Source organism: Amia ocellicauda, chromosome 9 (genome assembly GCF_036373705.1).
Source record: "Amia ocellicauda isolate fAmiCal2 chromosome 9, fAmiCal2.hap1, whole genome shotgun sequence".
Classification (NCBI taxonomy): Eukaryota; Metazoa; Chordata; class Actinopteri; order Amiiformes; family Amiidae; genus Amia; species Amia ocellicauda.
In genome coordinates this window covers 7,339,471-7,360,883 of record NC_089858.1, presented here as the reverse complement: position 1 = coordinate 7,360,883, position 21,413 = coordinate 7,339,471, and the positions used below count along the sequence as shown (strand labels likewise).

Here is a 21,413-nt window from a genome sequence, read left to right as displayed (position 1 = left end):
GAATAGTGTTTTTGATAACTTTCTGCGAAAAAGCCAGTTATCACTTGAAAAATCAATACAAAATAGTTTGTGAATAAAGTCAGTGTCTTCTGTTCAGAGCAGGACATTTGGATGTGGTCAAAGTGTGTGAGATTGGTGATTACAGGTGATATAGAAACTTACTGCAGCAGACAGTAGTGGTTAAATGTGATGAGGAGCCCTCCTTGGTGCACATTTCACTTATAATGGAGTTTCTTCAGAAGAATATTACAAGATTTGCATGGCCTTAGTAGAATACATGTGGCAGGAATTGAAATGAAGGCTCTAGGCAATGCCACCAGCGAAGACCAAGGATGCAATGAAAAGCCTCACTGTGGAATCATGGGAGAGAACTCCTGCATCATTATGCAACTATTCCACAGAGAGTAAGCTTTTGTTTGTATCCACTAACATTTCAGGTGTTTTCAGCTGTTTTTGGAAGGTTTTACATCTTCCATGGCCCGGCTAATTTCGTGGGCATTGACCCCTCTCAGCAATGTCTAAGTTTTCCTCAGTCGTGTCGTGTGAAAGCATCCCAGCCAGCTGTCTTTCAAGGATTCCTGGTTAGAGATGATGTGTTAGTAATGAGCTGCTGTCCCACAGACCAGGGAAATCAGCACTGTCTGCACTGCCTGACATTCAGATGCAGTGTGCCTCAGTAAGAGCAAACACGCTGATCATTTTTATGTTGAGGGAAACCCGAAAGCCAGCTTAGGTCTGACTGGTGAGAAAGTGTAAATACAAAGACATGCTGTATGAAGTCATATTGACTGGCCAAGGAGCACAGGGTTTCCCAAGGTCCAAAAGAGTCATAATTAACAAATGAGAAGTTGGTGAGACTGACAGGTGTATCTTAGTTTTTGCAGCCACAATGTAACTAAACACACCCATTGAAGAAATCTGCTTTAGAACTTGGTACACATTAAACAGCTTGCGTTAAACAGTTTAAGTTTTCGAAATGAGGTTCGATAAATATATATTTTCAACTCCTAAAATGAAGACTACCAAGTTATTCATGCTAATTCATCTGTGAATAACTGAATTAATTATAAGCTTATCAAGTTTATATAATAATCATCATAATAAAATAATATGACATGTTCATTTTCTTACAGTCTTCATTTTGTATGGCAAACTGTATTTCTTGATTAGCTATTGACGCTGACAAACCTCAGAGCTGATTGTTGTGAAGTCAACCATCAATTTCTGCTGAAAACATTGACTGTTCCATCATTTTGATCCAACTAGGCAAACCGAAAACCAGAATTGTAATTAATGTATAATAATAGACTCCATGTATTCTTTTGAATAAATCGCAGGCAAAGCATAGGGTGGTGTTGCACTACATATTATCAGTCTTGTGATCCATAGTGTGGTCTGGCAACGAGATCAAAGGACCTGCCAGGGCCTGCTGCCAAGTCGGAAAGATGTTTCGCATACACAGAAAGGAAACAGTTAGAGAGGAAACAGAGCTGAGGATCAGAAGCTTTTATCCCAGTGTTTAACATGTGAGAACCAGGAATCCTTCCCAGGGATAACTTTGTTTACACATCTTTAGAGTCCTTTAGAGCAAGCATTAATAGAAATAACAGGAGTTTCCCTTTATTCTTTTCTTTCTTTCTGTCTCTCTAGTGATTGTACCTGTTTGGATTTGTGAAGAGTCTCTCGGAGCTCTCACTGTATCACCCCATCACACTTTTTGTGGTGTTTTTCCAAACAGATCTTAACACCACAAGCTGACACAAATGTGGCCAATTGTCTGCTGCTGACAGAGAGCTGCAAAAACCGAAGGCAGCTGGTGTCATTGACTCGATTAAAAACCTACAACCTCTGCCGAGCTACAGAACTCAAAATGAGCATATAGCATGCATTGGGAGCCCCATTTATCTACATTTTAAAATAATTTGCTTTCATTATTATTACAATTATTATTATTATTATTAAGAAGTATATGATTTGTTGAAATACATTTTAAAAGTGTGTTTTCTCTGCTTTAAGTGTTTGTGTGTGTGGGGAGGATTTATTATTTAACAGTAGACATTAAGGCCTTGATTTAAGTGCTCTGCATGTGTTACATACACAGGAAAAAGGCTGACAGGGTTTTATTTTATTTTTGACGTTGGAATGCATTTCTGTGACTTCTAGAGGATAAATATACTATTCGCCCCAGATATGTATTATTTTTTATACTTTGTGAAAAGGTGCCAAAGTGTGTCCTCGAGTGTAAAAGTAAAAGGCATATAGGAGAACACAGTGCAAGGAAGAATGATCTCACTGATTTTGCTCAGAATTTGTTTCAGATGTGTATTTAAATGTTTTTTCTGTGTCTCTCTGTTTTTCTCTTGCAGCAATTGAATCATCCCAATGTTATTAAGTATTTGGATTCTTTTATTGAGGAGAATGAATTGAACATTGTTCTAGAATTAGCAGACGCGGGTGATCTCTCTCAGATGATAAAGGTGAGGATCTTTCAGTATGGAAAGCAAGAAATATAAGCCTAGCACACACTCTGGAAACATATTCCAGTGAAGCTGATGCTCGCTAAGAAACAAATGTCATGTTTGTACCTGCTTATTGTATTTGTGGAACCATATAAACCTTAATTCATGTTAAATTAAATTTGTACACACACAAAAACGGACAGATTCTGTTACCAATTTTATGACAGAATAAACAAATACAGAAAACATGGCTCTATCTTATCTTGGGGTCATTTTTAGAGTTGCTGCATTATTTAGGAAGATATACTAAAAAAATACAGAAAGTCTTGCAACACATGCAACAGTGTGAATCATTATGCAAGGTTATATTTGTCATATTCCTCTCTTTTGCATTATTTATCAGGTGTTATGAAGCTGATACGACAGACTGTTATATCCCACAGGAGAATTCATTTTTCTAATGGATAAATGTCAGCCAAGTCAACAGGGAATAACACTGCACTCCCTTTTGGCCACATATCACCTTTAATACTGTTTTATTTGTATGGAAAGTCAAATTGTGGTTAATTACAACATTACAATGATTCTATCTATCTATGAAGGTTTAGATTTAAATCGAAATCTATTATCTATCTACCTATCTATCTATCTGTCTCTCTCTGTCTGTATTCATGTATTTGCCCATTCATCCAGCTGTCTGTCACACTGAGTTTTCACGGGCAGAGATGAGTTCATACACTGTGCCCAGTCACAGCTCGGGCTTGTATTGAGGATTGTAGAGCGGGTTTAATTTGCTGTGACATTTAGTATCAGATATAGGCCTGAAGAACCAGAACCTTTCCAAGCGGCTCGTGGAGATTTGTACCGCTTGCCAGACTGACAGTGTGCCCCTGTCTGTGAAGTGTGCGAACCTCATCTTGCACCTGCAGACTTCTGCACAGCATTTTAGTCTAATTCTGCATTTGGATGACATTTTGCTACTTAGTAGAGTTGCACACTTCTTACTGGACTGGAATTATAAGGCCGTCACATCTCTTGTTACCTGAAAATAGGTGTTTTCTCATTTAGTGTCATTTGAAAACTGGGTGGATTGAAGCCAATTAAGAGGCTTGTAAATTAGGCTAATAGAGACTTTGAAGCGTTTGCGAAGGATGTCTATTTCTGTTTCAGGGACCCGTGGTTGAGAGAACTACCTAAAGGTATTTGGTTTCTTTGACCAAGAACTGGAAATACATTGAACAATTGTGAAAGTTCTTTACTTTTTTAATCATACAAATAAGTGCTGCCATATTCATAATATCAACTATTATTATTATAAATGTGATATTATCAAACACATCAATACATGTTTATGTATTCATTTGTTTGTTTATTCATTTTTTAATGGGTAGATGTCAGCAATACTTAAGTCATGTGGTATTATCTCTTATTGAGTCGATTCAATTTCCTCTGAAAGGAAGTGAAATTTCAAAGGACTCGATTCATTTCATCAAGGCTAAATCTTACATTTGAATGCATCTCTTTTTAGGCATGAGTTCCAGACATCACATAATTATCACTGTTGATATGCAGATCTGTGCAAAAAAAAAAAAAAATCCTATAGTTTGCTGACGGCAAAATGTAGGAAAAAAAAAATATATATATAAACATTTGTTGTTTTGAGGCATTAAATATGTCTCACCAGTTAATTAACGAGATTAGTGTTAATTATGTGCGGTGTCCGTTCGGGAGTGTCAGACCTCATTAGGCAGCTTCTTGTAATGTCTCCTAATTGCCAGCACAAACAGTGGAGTGGAGAGGGTTAAAATGTTAATGCAAAGATAAATAATTCTTTTGATGTTCGGCAGTGTTTCGGCAGTGGCTGTGTGACTGACATGGGTTGGGGGTGCCAGATTGCTCATTGCCTATTCCCTCATCTTTTATTTATTCTTGTTCCACAGTATTTTAAAAAGAAGAGGCGACTCATCCCTGAAAGGACAATATGGAAATATTTTGTGCAGCTATGCAGCGCGGTGGAACACATGCATTCCCGCAGAGTGATGCACAGGGGTAAACACCACGTCTGTCTCTGCGTCTGTACTTAAACTTTCTGTAATGGCATAAACCCAACATCACCGAATACCTCCCTCCATGGCAGCACACAGTTGCATAAGGATTGCTATTAGTCGATAGTTAGAAAACAATGATATACAGGGGATTTTTTTATTTTTTTAATATTATTATTATTTTCCAATCTTTCTGTCAAACTTGGCCATTAAAAGTACCGGCAGTGAAAAGTTTCTGTCATTTCCAGAAGGTTCAATTTTGACAGTTTGAGGGGGAGAAAAAACAAAAGTATGAAAACTTCTCATGAAACACCTAGATATCGCCAATCTGCCATCACACGTTTCAGTGGAGAAATTAAATCAAGCTAGGTGGGTGCCACAATGTTTTTGGGGAAATGATTTATAGAACGGATTGTAGATCTTAGTTCAGCAGTCACAGAAAAACCTGTGGTATGTGGACAGGAAACCCAGCTTCAGTAATACGACAAACACATATTCATATTGATAGCCATGCGGAGTATTGCTTATAGCATTATGGTTCATGCTTTTCTCTTAAAACTGATTCAGAAAGGTATCAGAGGTTATTGGAGCAGTTCACATTGGGAAGCAACAACAGACAGCAACAAAACAGTTCTTACTTTTAATTTCCGTTTTACAAAGCGAACACCGATATGAAGATGAGCAAAATTGCTCAAAGAGTTACAAATAAATTGACACTTGTTTATTATTTTAAATAGTACTAGATGTTTCCTATGATTTCATTACTTATCCTGTTATTTTTAATCTGTGCAGTCATTTAATTTTTCTCTTCTTCTGCTTACATCATTTGTCCGACTTAATAGTTCTTCCTGCAGCCGTGCAATTGTTTCTATATTGGTCCTCTTCATGTTGGCTGAGAGGAAGCAGAAAGAGGAAGTATTTGAGTGTAACGCATCGTACTTCTGTAATTGCATTCACAGGCTGCTGAAATGCAAATGTGCTTCCCCTGCACACTTCCGATCACATTTCAGATATCTGTGGTTTATGAAATTGATGTGGAAACGAGAGAAAATCTGTTGTAACAAATATCCTGGTTTACAACCAGAAAGAAATACAATTATAAGAAAATACACCGTAGAATTAGCTATTTGAATTGTTTGCACATACAAAGACCAAGATAGTGGTCAGTTGATCTCTGGTTAGAATCATATAGTAATAGGAGGAGTTTGCATTACTATTTACCTCAAACATGTATCATAGTATGTTAACATCAAATAGGGGTCTTGTTAGGTATAAAATTCAAATGCTCAAAGCTGATACATGTTACCCGGTGACAGCATCTATGTGTTAGGCTGATAAAAAGCTACATGTACACCAGTGGTCATTGCTTTCCTCCCTCAAGCATGTCAGGAAGATAACTGTGTCACGTCCTGGGATGCATTTAGCAGGTTCTGTGAAGTGTGATGCTCAGTGGAGATGTCAGCGTCTCAAATCCTGGTTCTCACTCTTTGTTTTCTTTATTTCAGACATAAAGCCGGCAAACGTGTTCATAACCGCAACTGGGGAGGTTAAACTGGGAGACCTGGGACTGGGCCGGTTCTTCAGCTCCAAGACCACAGCAGCACATTCCTTAGGTAGGGAGAGAATTGAGCCGGGTCACATTCGGGGGGCCAGTGTAGGGCGATACCACTACGCTACTGTTTGTCTTGTGTTCACTCTTTGCTGACCTGCCATTCCCATTAAAAGCATTCCTAAATGGGTATCACCACCACCAGAAATTCACGTTCCGCAAAGACCATTTTAAAATGCCTTCAGCAGGTGCTTAGATAAACAACTGTTTCCTCCTGTTTGGAAACCAATATTGACTGAACGGTTATGATGGTTTCAAGGGTTTTGTTTGTTTAAACATTTACTTTAGCTTAATGGAAGGTCTTACAGTGATGAAAAAATGAAATCTTAAATGCACTTGCTTGTCCACAGTCACATCTGCACATCCGTATTTCTGATGCAAAGTTTTACTGCCCATCAGCAACAGACTTAAAGAAAGAAAAATATGGGTATTGCTATTTCTATTGCTATAGAAGTCCTCCAGATGACCATGAGTCCTTTAATATAATTTAATTTAATATATAAAATGCGGTGCAGGACGTAACTGGGTCTTCCCTTGATGTTGATGAAAAGAAACCCCTTTCTAGTGAGCATTAGGCTGTTTAAATGCTTCAAGGGGACACATGGAGTTTGACCACCTCATTCAGAGCCACCTGAACGGGTAAAAGATGCTTTCTAAGACAGAGCAGGTCGGCTCTCCCCTCCCTCCGTGCAGTCGGCGGTGAAACACAATGGCTCAAGGAGATCAGCGGGGGAAATTATTTGTGATGGGCAGTATGTAGATGAGGGTGTCGGGAAAGCAATTCTCCAGGGCGGCGGGATTATCAAAACACAACTGTGCTCAGCTGCTCCAGGGCACTGGAATGATACAGCGGAGATTAAAATAAGAAAGAGACTCACCGCCAACCGGGCTGGATTAGACGTGTGGGAAAGAGTCTGCGTCTCTCCTTTCAATCTTAAGCCCACTGAAAGAGAAAAGTGCTAATTTCTGTAATTTAAGACTGCAAGGGGAGAGAGAGCGATACACACGAACCAGAACCGCAGTAAATCACTTCACAAATACAGGTTTTTATAGTATTAAGAAGGTCTCAAGATCATATCATATAATATTAGTCATAGCACTGATTTGCAGCACATGCTTTATGTTCCACATCACGGCTGTTGACGAAGCCATTGCTGGAATACATAAACATGACCTCAAGACTTAAAGTGCATGGATACAAACTGATGTTGGTTCACGGGGGTAAAAAATAGACAGCAATGGAAGTTCTGTGATGTATAATTTCCCATGGAACTAAACCATGCAATTTCAGATGTGAATAACATATGTTAATGTATATGTATATGTATGTATTTTGGACAGTGTAGAGTTTTACAATGCAAGCGTTTCACACTGTTTTCATGTTTATCTTTTGCGTGAAATGTTTTGGTTTTCGTGAAAAATATAGTTCACATTTCCTGGCCAGTGAAAATGGCAACACCGAGTTAGTCAAACTCATATCAAGAGCAGACAACACCAAAGAGCCGTCACAGTAGGACAAGGGTTCACGAGCAATAAAGAGCAGAGAAATGTTACACTGAGCCGTACAGAATAATTTTACCCTCTCCCTCCGAAATGAGAAACTACTGTCAGTGCCTCATCTTATTGCAGAGGATATCATGTGATGCTAAGAGTGAGCGGTACATATAGGGCACAGAAAACTTCAAGCCTGGCCATGTGAAGTTGCTGATCTTGGAGAAGGACCCAAGGGTAGAGACACCTTGACCTCAGTGTTCCCATGGAATAGGCTTGAAAAATTGCCTGGGGTTGATTCACCTCACCTGCCAAAGCGTACCCTGCTCAGCATATGACCCAGGAGGCCATGTTTAGACCGCCAAGCCTGAACTCCAATCTCACTCAGTTGAATACCTCGGCAACAACTGCTGATCCGGTTAATTGGGGCAGCAGAGGATCGAGGTGGACAAAGGTTGGAGGAAATCAGTTTCCGAATCTCATTTTTTTGGTGGTGATATCATGTATTTGCATTTTTTTGTGTTTGTTGTCTAGTATAAAATTCACCAAGGCATTCCAACCAGTTAACAGATTAAAACAAATATATTTAATTTCCCTAAGGTGAGCACCACTTCCTTTCAATGGATTAAATCACAATTATAAAACACTCTACACTACAAAATCCACAACAAGGTGGTTAAAATGTATCACCATCAACAAAAACACTAAAATAAAGAAGCACATCAGTTGGAAAGTGTATGTTGTATATTTGTCCTTAGCTGTTTTAAACCAAACCCCACAACATTTAATAAAGTGAAAAATTGGGGAGAATCTTTCGAGGAAGAATCCATGGCACACCCCTTGTTTAAAAAATAAATGATCTGATTGCTTTTACTCTACAAGCGATGCAAAACACCATGTATACCGGTTTACTAGAAACCTATCAGAATCCTGTAATGGAATTTTGCTCATGAGGTTTTGACAGCAGCACAACATCACAGCGCATCGTATTCATAGCACACAGTACACCTAGCGGCATGTTAGAAAGACATCCTATAATTGTGTGAAATACTGTGCCGCGGTCTCATTAAAGCCTGTACTGAGGTCTCATTAAGGAATAATGTGTAATGAACATACATGAACAGTAAAGCCAAGGAGTATATCACATAATTTCTTTCTTTTTCCCTATATGTTTTGTTTAAGAGCAGACTTCCACTCCTGATGCCCTTATTTTGATTCACCCTAAAACAAACTCCCCCAGGAACTATAATATACATTATTTCACAGTGATTATAGTACCGACTGTAGTGATATCACGATACATATAGCATTTAAATAAAATACAGTTTTCACCTCAGTAACTGCCAGGTATTCCAGCAGCAATTAAATGATATTCAATTTCAAAGCAGGGAGTCTGCCACATCCCCTTTTCTATAAATAGACATGTGTGTATCAGAAGGAATCGGTCTGAGGAGCAGCAACTTAAACGGATGATTCCTGATGCAGGGGGACACTCTGCTGGTATTAAGAATATATCATTACTTGGATAAGTGGATTAAGGATCAACCCCAGTATTCGAAGTTGCCTGGAGTATATTAACTACAAAGGAGAGCTGGGGCCAGTTTCAGAGGGCACCTCTAAGCCATTAGCAGAGTGCCAGCTAGCAAAAGCCTGTCTTTCTGTCTGCTTTCTGTTCCTCTCATTAAAGAACTGTCTTTAAGGAACACAGCCGTAGTTTAGAGGAGCTCCGGTCCGCAAGTCGGAATGATTAAAAGATCAACTTTTTCTTTCAATTTATTTCTGCGGAAGAATTATGCAGCACTTAGCTTCAGGATTGGGTTTTTGCTGTGGTTTGTGAAAGTCACTTGGTACTCTTGTGAGAACACCATCTTGGGATCCTATTGTTTTTATGGCTGCCTTAACAAACAAGTTCAGTGAATCAGGATGCTCAGAGTGCTCTAACTTTAGTCTTGTCAGATCAATTAAGAGAGCTTAAACTAACTTTTGACTTCAGTGAAGGAGGTGTGCTAGAGTGCCTTATTGTGTCATATATAGATATATATACCTCAGTGACCTTGAACCGGGTGTAATTGTCGGCGAGTGTTTGGCAGGTATTTCAGTGACAAAGTCTGCAGAAATTGCTAGCATGTCACGAGGAACTGTCTCAAAGGTGATGTCAGTCTGGGAAAATGAAGGAAAGAGCTCATAATGGAAGAGCAACAGTGAGCGAAAACGCAAACTCCCAAACCATGATGCACAGGCATTAATCCAGACGGTCAGGCAAAACAGAAGAGCAAAGGCAGACAGTTCATTGTGGGTCAGGAACATCCTGTATCAGCAAGAAATGGTCAGAAGGGAGCTTCACAGGGCTGGACACCATAGCTGGGTTGCTGTGTACAAACTGCATATAACACCTAGCATTGCCATTACGTGTGTCCAGTGGTGTAAGGAATATAGGCAATGGACTCCTGAGTGTGATATGGACTGACAAGTCGTCCTTCACCATGTTCTTGACAAATGGATATGTGCACACACCCAATTGCCTGGTTTCCACAAGTAAAAGTTCCTGGCAGTTTCATAATGGGACGTTTTCCTGACCTGGCCCGGGTCCACTCCTTTCATTAGAAAGGTGATGCAGCACGATACATTAGCGTCCTTAACATTCATCTGCATCCTATGTTGCAGCATCTCTTCCAGGAAGACAATGCTGCAGTCCACACAGCACATGTTGTCAGGGGGTGGTCTGAGGAGCACAAGGACAAAGTTACCCATCTTCCATGGCCCCTTGAATCACCAGACTTCTATCCCATAGAGCCTTCGTGGGACTGGAGAGGTAACAGCGGTTTCAGCCTCCATCAGACTGGCGTGAATTCGAGGAATTCCTTTTGGAAGAATGGTGCCAAATTCCTCATGACCAATGTTGACTCCATGCCTGCATTATATCCATGCTGTCCTGGATGCACGCGGGGGCCAAACTACCTGCATATAAATATAGATAGATATGTTTAAAAAAATCTAAGATAGATAGATAGATAAATAGATAGATATTTGTGTGTGTGTATTGTGTAAATATTCTGAAAACCCACAAATTTGAGAGAATACCTATTTATACAATTCTGAAAATACTGTATTTTTCTAGAACCATAATTACTTAGCAAAGGCCTCTAATCACCTATTGTTTTTAATAGGGTCACATTTTTGTTTTTGTTTTGTTTTTATTAGATACAGTATTTTATTGGTGCAATATGTCTTTCTGGAACAAAGATTTCTCAGCTCACTGTTTGAGGAGTTCGGTTTCAGAATTACAACACAAGAAACTGCTTACTAGAAAAATATATAGGAAATCGTATTGGAAAAGTTGACAATTGAAAAGGATTTAAGCTGTTTCAAGCAAGCTCGCTGAAACAACATCAGTTTGTATCAGTCAGTTTTGACTGGATCTGAGAGAGAGCTGACATCTTAAGACTGAGAGCTTGTCATACGAAAGTCTGTCCTTACAGCGCTGTTCCAGAAAGAGTTGTGTTTTAGTCGTGCATACGGTAGCGTCTCTGTGCTCGTTGCAATTACTCTGAGAGTGAGCTTTCAGCAATGCACTGTAGAAATACTGCCACTGTTAGAAAACAAGAATAAACTAGTCTTCAACACACAGTGGGGTAGAAGTTAATAACGTAAGACACCTACCTATTATGAGCTTTAAATAAATAAATACAATTTAGAATTGCGATTGCATGTTTTTCATGTGCAAACCTTGTAACAGATCTTAATCATTCATATTGTTAATTTCAGTGCATCAGTCACCCTTTCATGTGTGAAGAGGCAGTAAAGCTGTATGGCACAATAAGACTGGCTCGAGTGTGGCATGCTAATTAAAGTGGCATTCGTTTTTGTTTCTGCAGGTAGGGTCTTCAATATTGCAGGGATCCTGTTTCTAAAACAAGAGGCGTGTTCCTCTGAAGACTCGCAGTTGTTTGGACAGGCAGCGCTCGTGTAACTGTTCTCGTTGATTACTCCTGACAACAGATAAGACACTTGCTGGCTGCTTAGGATTTGAGGGAGATGAAATAGTCTTTAAAATTAAAAGCAGACTAATTATATATTGAAATGAAGCCGGGGCTCCCGCACAAAGACGAACAACGGACTCAACAGCTGTTTCTCTGGAGCCGCTACTACAGGTCTCATTTGTTTCAAGATTTTGACTTTAATTACGGCTTCTCGCCCGGCTTTGACTGCTCAGCACAGATCTGACATTTTGTTTGAGACAGATCTGGACCCAGTAATGATTTTTTTAACACCTACAATTTCCCTCTAGAATTGAAATATGTGAATATTTATGTGGAAGACACTGGTTAGGACGTTAGAGTTGAGTGGAGAGCAATGGGGGGGTGGGGGGGATCTTCATGAAAAATGTAAATTTTCCTTTGTGCACATAAGCAGGTCATCTTCCTTTTAGTTCAGTCATCTAAAATGAGTGACAACCCAAAGAGCAGGCTGGTGATTTTTCAGTTCTCACTCACTATATATATATATATATATATTCTCACTTACAATATATGTATGTAACATGTATGTATGTAGTTAATCTTCACATGTGCTCATTGAAGTCAGGTTTGGTTGTGGTCCAGTGGAGATTAAAAGTCATGATTTCATAAGATCACAGTACATGCGATAATTAGATTCTTTTACTTCTTCCGAGCGAGAGAAACAGCACAGCTCCTAATTTTATTTATCTTCCCATACACAGTTATGCAAAAAAAAAAGGAGAAAAAAAGAAACATTTCTTACACAAATCCTCATTAGCCACGATAGGAAGTGGAAATATAGATTCAATTTAATGAAAGCACTAGGCAGCTAAAGGAAATTTAGACAGTATCGGCTCTTAACAAGCTGTGGCTGTAGTTAGGATGTTCGTGTTGCCCCGGCAACAACTCTGAACTCCAACCTTTAAGGTTGCTGACCCATATATGGAGCAAAGGCCTATGCAAATATATTCACAATCATTTTTTCTCTCGCTTTTCCTCCCCAAGATGTGTTTGCTAACAACAGACTGGCAAAAAAGGGCATTAGACAGTGCCACAACCAGTCTGACAGGTGTACTATAAGGCTTTGGCAGTGCGGCCGCTTCAATGTCAGAAAAAGAAGCCATAATTAGAGCAAAAAACAGAATGAACGTCAAACGAATTACTAGGCAGCAACTCATATTTGTCAGGAAGGATTGCATACAAAAAAATTAAGTGACAGTACATGGCGGGGTAATGAAAGAAAAATGAAAGATTTGCCTGTACATTGTGCACAAGATACATGCGTATGTCTAGCTCGGAGCTAAACGAGCCCCCACCACCATCGCAGAGTTGTGTGACTGCTGCTAGAGACATTTCAACAAGCCTCTTCTCTGGACATCATGTGAACCCCTGGTGTATTCATTTTGATAGGTCCTTGTTCTGTCATTTACTGCCACCCCCCCCCCCCAAAAAAAAATAAAACTCTTTAATTAGCTTGAATCTTTGGGAAGCAATGCTTAGGTGATTTGCAAAATATTTTGTGTATTTTTTTATGTGACACAAGAAAAATTTACGAATCCATGACTTTGTTCTTGAAAAAGGGCTCTTCTTTTCTTGTTTCCCCTTGGATGGATCTGTACTTGTACAGATTGGGAAATACAACAATAAAATGAAATGCAGGAACCCACTTCAAAAATTGAACAAAAAAGATTATTGCTTATTAGCTATATATTTATAAGAGATGTGAGATTCAAACAAGAAATTTTAAGCCAGTGTGTTTTTAGCCTCCAACCAATTACCTCCAATGTCTTTGTCTGAATGGAAAGAACTAAGCATCTTCTGTATGTTATGCTTTCCCTCCTTTCAAAAGAGAAAGGTTTGTTAGGAAAGATGTGAAAGAAACAAATAACTATACAAAAATTGCAGTTATAATTAAACTGTATAAAATTCAGGTCAGTTTCAGGATGTTAAGAACAGGATTGATTTGATATTAATTTTAAAAACACAGCAACATAAAATATATTTTTGATCGTAAATAAGCAAACAAACAAACAAACACACCAAACACGTAATAAAATGCCTTGATGTGTGGTATTCAAAAGCAAATCATAAAGATATTGAGACTTTTTATAAAAATTGTAGCCAAACACCTGCTTGTTGAAATACAAAGGTTGGTATCAGGAATTTATGAAGAATTACAAATGACAAAATTACATTATTTAAATGTTTTAACATTTGGTCATTTAGTTTTAAGGCTGCAGTAGAATCATAACTGAAATGAATTGTTTTGTAAATTTTAATGGGAATTGAATTTCATGACGTAATACATTTTTTCTCAATAATATTGGATAAATCCCAGGAAAAATGATCTGAAGCGTGATTGTGAGCATAGGTTTTGCGAACATCATTAAAAAGAAGATTTGTCTTCTCTTTGCATGGCCTGGTTTTGAATATATATATATATATATATATATATATATATATATATATATATATATATATAAGCAAAACAAATGTTTTATTCTTAGAGAGTATAGCAGATTAACATTTAGAGAAATAAATAAATATATATATATATATATATATATATATATATATATATATATATATATATATATATATAATTCTTTACACAGATAAGCTTTTCTTTTTAAAGTTGTACATTAAAGTCCATCTAGGACAGAACTAAATGCTAATTAAATGGAAATTAAATGCACAGTTAAGAAACAGAAGTTTCCGTTAACTGAGCAGTAATTTGTATAGACACTTAAAAACATTCTGTTGAAACAGCTGTGATGTAGACAAAACTCAGGCCTCGATGTTCTTATTGAATTTCCACTCGTTTTCTTGGGTAGTCTAATGAAGTATAATAACAACCCAGATGCATGCATACAGGATTTTGACAGCATTAATATACTATCAATGATGATTTGTGTTGTATTAATTTGACCCTTATACATTTAACTAAACACTTTTAAGGAAATCTATCCCAAACAAACCTTTATCCACTAATGACTGTTTCAGCTTAAATTAATTCCTTATCAAAGATAAACACAGAAAGAAATAGACAAGAAAAAATAAAATCATGGATGAAACAGCAAATTATATTCTCAAATTATAATCAATTCTGATTAGAGTTTAATGGCATATTATGTGTTCCAGAAATAACATGTACAAGAATACTGTAACCATGTTTGCACAAAAATACAATTTTATCTCATAAGCCAATACTGCATTCATAACAATATATATATAACAAATGTTTCATATATATATATATATATATATATATATATATATATATATATATATATATATATATGTATATGTGTGTGTGTGTGTGTGTGTGTGTGTGTGTGAGCGAGAGTGAGTGAAAGAAGTTAATTAATTAGCCTAATTAAAATGTGATTTCACTATGTAGAAAAACTGACAAACAAGGGATTGATAGTAATTACAAATAGATTAAACAATAATTGAGCAAAACATACAAACACTTAAATTGTATGTAAAACTGATTAGAAATATATATTCATATCTGATCTATAAAATCTTACCTGCAGTGAGTGTACCTTGCCTTGAAGCAGGGTGCTTACTTGTGGGCACTTGAGGTCAAGAGAGGCTGAATTTGTATGAATATGTTGTTTCTTCGGTTTCTTATTTAGTTTTTTTTTAATAAATGCTAAAGGTCCTTGTGATTTTTCCTCTCCAGTAAAATACATGAAAAAGGAATAAAAAAAACTTAAAAAGCAATAAATCATATCTGTATGTTTGTGTAGTGTGCACATGTGCTAACATTTCTGTGGCAGCGAGGATGAATGTAAAACACTGAAAAGATTGACCTAAATCAGTATTATGCACATTCCCAAACATCGCATCTCCAGCGCTTCCTCTGGGCATTTGCAGAGAAGGCTGGATTTAAAAGTAAGACATTTTTGACCATCAGAAAACCATCTGTACAAGAACTTACAGATCTTCTTTTCAGTTCTGTGGAAAAATGATATAAACTTTAAGAGTTGCGGCTTTTCCGGTTGTTGTTTGTTTTGTTTGTTTGATTTTGGTTAAACGTGTGAGATCTGGGAAACCGGGGGGACTGGCAATCTATTGCAGTTTGATATAAACTGTCACGCTGGGGCAAATTGTCCTGCTGTCATTGCAGCTCTGTTTAGCATGCAAGCTTTGAGCAATGACAAATGCAGTGCGATTGTCAAGTCACAACTATCCTTTTTTCCTTAGGTCAAATAGATTGTTTTATGTGTTTCCAGGCCTTCCACCACCCCCCAAAAAGCAGGGTTTCAAAATAATAACTTTCATTCCTTTCAACTTAACATTTGGGGCAAAACGCAGGGTTTTAGGTCAGCCGTCGAACAGAGCTTCTTCTTGTATTTGTTTTCTTTTGAGCACAGTAAAAGTCAATGTTTTTTTTCTGCTATTCGACGGTAGCTAATTTAATTCATTGATTAAATATTTTATAATATTCTGTCAAGTCAGAAAGTACTGAGATTCATCTTCTACAGAAAAAGGAAAAAACATACTATGTTACAAGAAAATAAATATTTTTTCAAAACTACATTGATAAAAGGTATATTTAATCTAATATATATTACACAGAAGTTAACTTTACTGAATGCAATGCAATTCGGTTTGCAAAATGCCAGTTGTAGAGGGAATACAAGGTTGAAATATGGACTAAGAAATAAGATTTGTGCATTTTAATGGATCTAAAATATATATACAGCGATACACAAGCACCATCACTACAACATTATCATTTATAGGAATCAATTGTCATGATTTCTTGAATTGCCTGCTCACGATGGTTAGAGCAACCAAAAGAAAGAAAGAAAGAAAGAAACATACCATACAGTATTTAACAGAAGGAACCGATTATAGCTGAACATTTTTTAAGCATGGGTTGTTTCATGTAATTTTAAATCAAACTAAAAGTCTAAAGGTTGATGTGGCTGAGATTTCCAATCACAGAAGCTTATTTTTTATATTGTTAATTATCTGTCCCGTAATACCTCGGCTGTTCATTGACTCAAATAAATATTGTACTACCTTTACAGACTCCTCAGATGATAATGCCATCGTAACATTTTTGATTAATAGCCTCTGATTATCCTGTTCTTGTCATATTGACTAATGTAATACATTGGCAAACTCATGCTGATTAAATTGGAAGTCCTGAGCAGTTTGGTGGAACAAGCTCATTATAGGCAATCTCTCTGTAATGTTGGACAGGCCATAAAAGAAATCAGTCTTGTCAGTCTTTTATCAGGAGCTTTATTTAAAAATTAATATATCTGTTCTGAAATGTGGACTCTCTGTAGTCATTTTTATTTGCTAAAAAGCATACAATAATGACTTCTAAACAGCCTTGGATGTGTACAGCTTTTGCTTGGGCAAAGAATTTGTGATGTCGGCTATTCTGCAAACCTACTTAATAAACTGAACGGCCTGATGCACAAAATTGAAACAAAGCATGGGGCGCACTCAACCGTTATCGTAAACCCTGTCACTCCCTTTTGATCGGGGCCTCTTTTTCTCCATTATTCGAGACGACAATTTTAAATTGCACAAATTCTACCATTCGACCTCGTGCTAACGCAAAGGTAAATGCCACAACTTTCTGTCTCGCTTCCATCGTTGATGTGTGTGTGTTTTTTCCTGCCCCCGTTCCTCGGCCTCTCACGCACTGACCCTGAAATTCACGGTTTCGAAAACGCCAGAGAATTTCACACCCAAGGCTACAGAGCAATGGTGACACAGCGCATTCTGTCAAGTTTCTAAAGCATTCACTGATCAAGAAACTTTCTCAGCACGCTTGCAGAGAGAAAAAAAAAATAAAAGAGACAAAACAAGACATAAACGAATCAGTATTCTGATGAAACGAATGTGACTCATTTTTTTGACCGTGAATGTTTGGGAACAGATTACGATTATGTGTTGCAGTATTTAATATAGTCTTTGTATTGTGTTTTGTATAGGTGGCTAAACATTGTAAATATATGAGACTGGGCAGTATGAGTTCAACATACATGTAGCTGCATAAGATGGAAGAGCAAGAGCATACAATGTGCATCTCTGACTGCCAGTTAACCAAAATGAAATGGATGTGTTTTTAATGTTTCGTTTTTTTCTTAAAATATATTTGTGAAGAATTCATAAGCTGATTGTTTTTATTGTGATTTATTAACACATTCTATTCTTCTTTTAGTGGGAACACCCTACTATATGTCCCCAGAGAGAATCCATGAAAACGGATACAATTTTAAATCGGATATATGGTCCTTGGGGTGCTTGCTATATGAGGTAAGTCAATAAGGAATCCATTCTCCTCATTGTACTTTACAATAAGGACATTATATAGCTAAAGTCCTGGACTAGGAAAGGGGCTTTAATTCAGATTTGTGTCCCATTTAATCTTAGTTGACCTTGCAAAGAATTTGAATATGATAAGATTTTACAATGGCCCAGCCTTGGCACCTCTAATTTTGGTCATGAATTGAAAGGGAAATCACACAATGATCAAATCCATGGTTTGTTAGAGATTTTATTTGTATTTCTCTAACCGCATAGTTTGTAGCTCCTGTATAATCACTGTGGTACGTATCTTCGTTGTAAAGCTTAGCGTAGTGGTTCACATACATAATGAGCACCAGCCAGAATCCACTCCGAGCTGCAAGGAAAGCTTGTGCTATATTAATGATGCTGCAGCCACTGTAGAAGAATGCCAAAAGCACACATGGAAATACTGGACTTGATTTTTAATGATTGTAGTCGCACTAGGGTAATTGCCTCTGTTATTAGAATATAAAGGTCTATGCTTCATACATTATAACTGAATGTGTTTGAAAAGGACAGTTATAGATAAAGCATGTAGACTGTTGCCAAGAATAAAACTGCTAATTTAATTACCGGAAGGCAGAAACCAAATAAAACTATTGAATGCTGACAAATCAGGGAGAGATGATTTTGTATGGAGCAAGAAAGGATGGTGGAGCTCTTGTTTCGTCTGCAGGCATTCATCTCGCCGGCACGTATAGCTGTTCAGGGATGTGCCTGTATTCACAATTATAACAGAACGGGCCGCACATTCAAGTTCAGTTTCCAAAAGATAAACAGGAATAATAAACATAACCACGCATCGTAATTCATGCTGAAGTTAGTTGCTACATACTAGCATTTGTAATTATGACATGGTGGGAAGAAAGAGGTATCTCGTACCCCTGTACCCACAATGCATTTCACCTCAACATGCTTATGGAAACTGGAAAGTACTGGCGAGATGAAAGGCTTAAAGATAAGCCTGTGCATCACCTCTGTATCGGTTCTCATAACAGAGAGGTTAGGCCCATTGACAAGTCATTTTCATCACCTGATTCGATCACTCCTTTATTATATATAGTGCTTTTTCTTTAGACTACCTTAAATACATCTTAAGTAGTGAAGCATGAGCTAATGGTTTATCCAAAGCCAAGATTTCAATTACGTTTCAGCCATAACAGATTCAGAAAAGGGGGTAAACAGAGGCCGGGGCATTTCACAACCAGGAAGTGTAAACAGACACTGCATGTACGGGATACACATCAGAGAGCGCACAGCAATAACAAACCGCGAGTTTGCACTTTATCACACAAGTTAACTGGAATCCTAAAATCAGATCGAAATCGGACAAGCAGCCAATGAAACAAAGTCCAAAAAGGAGTTGTGTGACTGTGGCCAATATATTTTGTATTGACTAGCAAGACCTGACTAAACAAACTGAAGACCGTCAGTTGATTTCTTAGAAATAGCAGCATAAAAGGCATTGCTAATTGGTAATAAGATTGTGAGAAGTTTGTTTTGCTTTTAAGGTTTATCATAATATTATTCTTATTATTGTATTACTGAGGTTTAAAAGCACTATTGTTGACAAATTATTTCTGCCAGCCAACAAATTGGGACATTAAATTAACAAAATTAAATTCTGTTTACGATTAATTAAAGACTAGCATGCATTATGGGTAGAATAAATAAATAAATAAATAAAACATTGCTTTTGCTGCACAGACTCTGATTTTAATAAGAGAAAAATGAAACATGATTAGAAACCAGACTAATAATAATAGTGATAATAATACATCTTAATTTAAAATTCTTATATCAAAGTAGTTCTGCCTCTGCTACTTTTCTTTCGGGAGAGGAAGAAGACACATTTTAACTTGAGGAACGTGCTTTGAACATCAGCCTGTCAGTGTTTGAAGTTATGGGTGAACAAGGGCTGTCTTTAGTTTGAGAGCTGCTGACACACACACTCACAGTTATAGATGGCTGGGTATCTCGCTCACAGCAAAGAGAATTGGATTTTCACTCAGCCGTTCCCTCGAACTCGAATCCCCATCTAGAGTAACTAAATAACAGTTTAATTCTGTTAACAGAGTGCTTTTAGTGCATTACCGCGCTCAGCTCAACTCTGTGAATTGGTCCTGATTTATGTGTTTGCAGGCTATGGAAGCTCCTTCTGTTTTCTGTTTAAGGAAGAAATATTACTGCTGGGAGCTAAATAAAAAATCAATGAGAATAAGGCTCGCTGGTCTCAAGTGCTTCAGCTCTGCTTGAGTTTAACAACCTTTCTTACTCACCGCTGGCTATAGCAGGGGAAATAGACATTGATTTTGTTTTATTTTTTCCTTTTTTTTCATTTTAATAAATACCTCAATGGTGTATACATAACATTAGTTTCTACAGCAGGGAAACACCATCAACACTTTCCCATTTCGGGAGACAGTTTATACGTTTTCACCGTACAACGGGTACCTTTAATTGTTCGAGGCAATCTATCACTGCGATGCCACATGCCCTTGTTTTATGAACAACCATCACCTTTAGATCAATACCGGAGGATGTTTGGTTCCTCCAGCTTCCTGTTATTATTTTTAACCTGCAATGGGAAGGCAACGTGACAGTCACTTTAACATCGATTAAAACTAGCTTGAAAACAATTGATGACAATGTACGCACTAAATGGTCTGTACTGAGATAGAACAATTGTGGGCTTGTTTATGAACTAGAAGATGCAAACTATGAAGAGCATGCATGCGATTATGCTTCCCTCCTACATACATTATTATTATTATTATTATTATTATTATTATTATTATTATTATTATTAATATGTAGCAGACACCATTATTGAAACAGACAGACATGGTTTAACAAACACTACTTTACAAGGGTAACCACATCACTTTAAAAAATACATATTTGTTAAAGTGATTCAAATTAAGGTTTAAGTGGAGATCAGACTGGTTTATGGGGAAGACAATATGGGGAAGGGATTTGGATATTGAGAAAAAAAGTGAACAATGTCAATCAAGTTAAGAAATGCTAAAATAATGCAACCACTCGTAAGACCTAATATAGAATAGTACATTCAGTTTGGTTACAGAATCAGTTTCATGACTGAAAGGTATGCCAGACACATGGATAATGAACTCAATAACTTTAGTATTAAGCAGAGGGGATTATGTTGGGGTTTGCTACAGGTACTCTTGATGTGATTGTGGGTGTTTGCAATGAACTGCCTAGTCATCCTGTTGAAGCTGACCCCAGCTTCTACAAGAGCTTTAGTGAGTTTGCTGGATCAATAATCTGATTATAACAAAGGAGCAGTCTGAATGGATAATCAACTGTTTTGAGCTATATATGTATTGTTTTTGATCAGGAGTGAATTATTAAGTTTTTAGTAATTTACTGTAGAAGCCCAAATACATTTGTACCACCTCCAACAAGAAGTAGCATGTAGTTTAGTTTACAGACAAGCATAGATTACAGAGAGGATTACTAAATA

At 37.3% G+C, this 21,413-nt stretch overlaps 1 protein-coding gene across 3 annotated transcripts in view; it reads left to right on the top strand.

Moving 5' to 3' along the window:
* nek6 (NIMA-related kinase 6) overlaps window positions 1-21,413 on the top strand; it is a 93,069-nt gene that overhangs the window by 52,821 nt on the left and 18,835 nt on the right. For all 3 annotated transcript variants that reach the window (XM_066712910.1, XM_066712911.1, XM_066712909.1), the window contains exons 5-8: window positions 2,367-2,477; window positions 4,400-4,508; window positions 6,010-6,117; window positions 17,799-17,893. In XM_066712910.1, coding sequence (XP_066569007.1) covers window positions 2,367-2,477; window positions 4,400-4,508; window positions 6,010-6,117; window positions 17,799-17,893 — 423 coding nt within the window. The remainder of the gene's footprint in view (window positions 1-2,366; window positions 2,478-4,399; window positions 4,509-6,009; window positions 6,118-17,798; window positions 17,894-21,413) is intronic.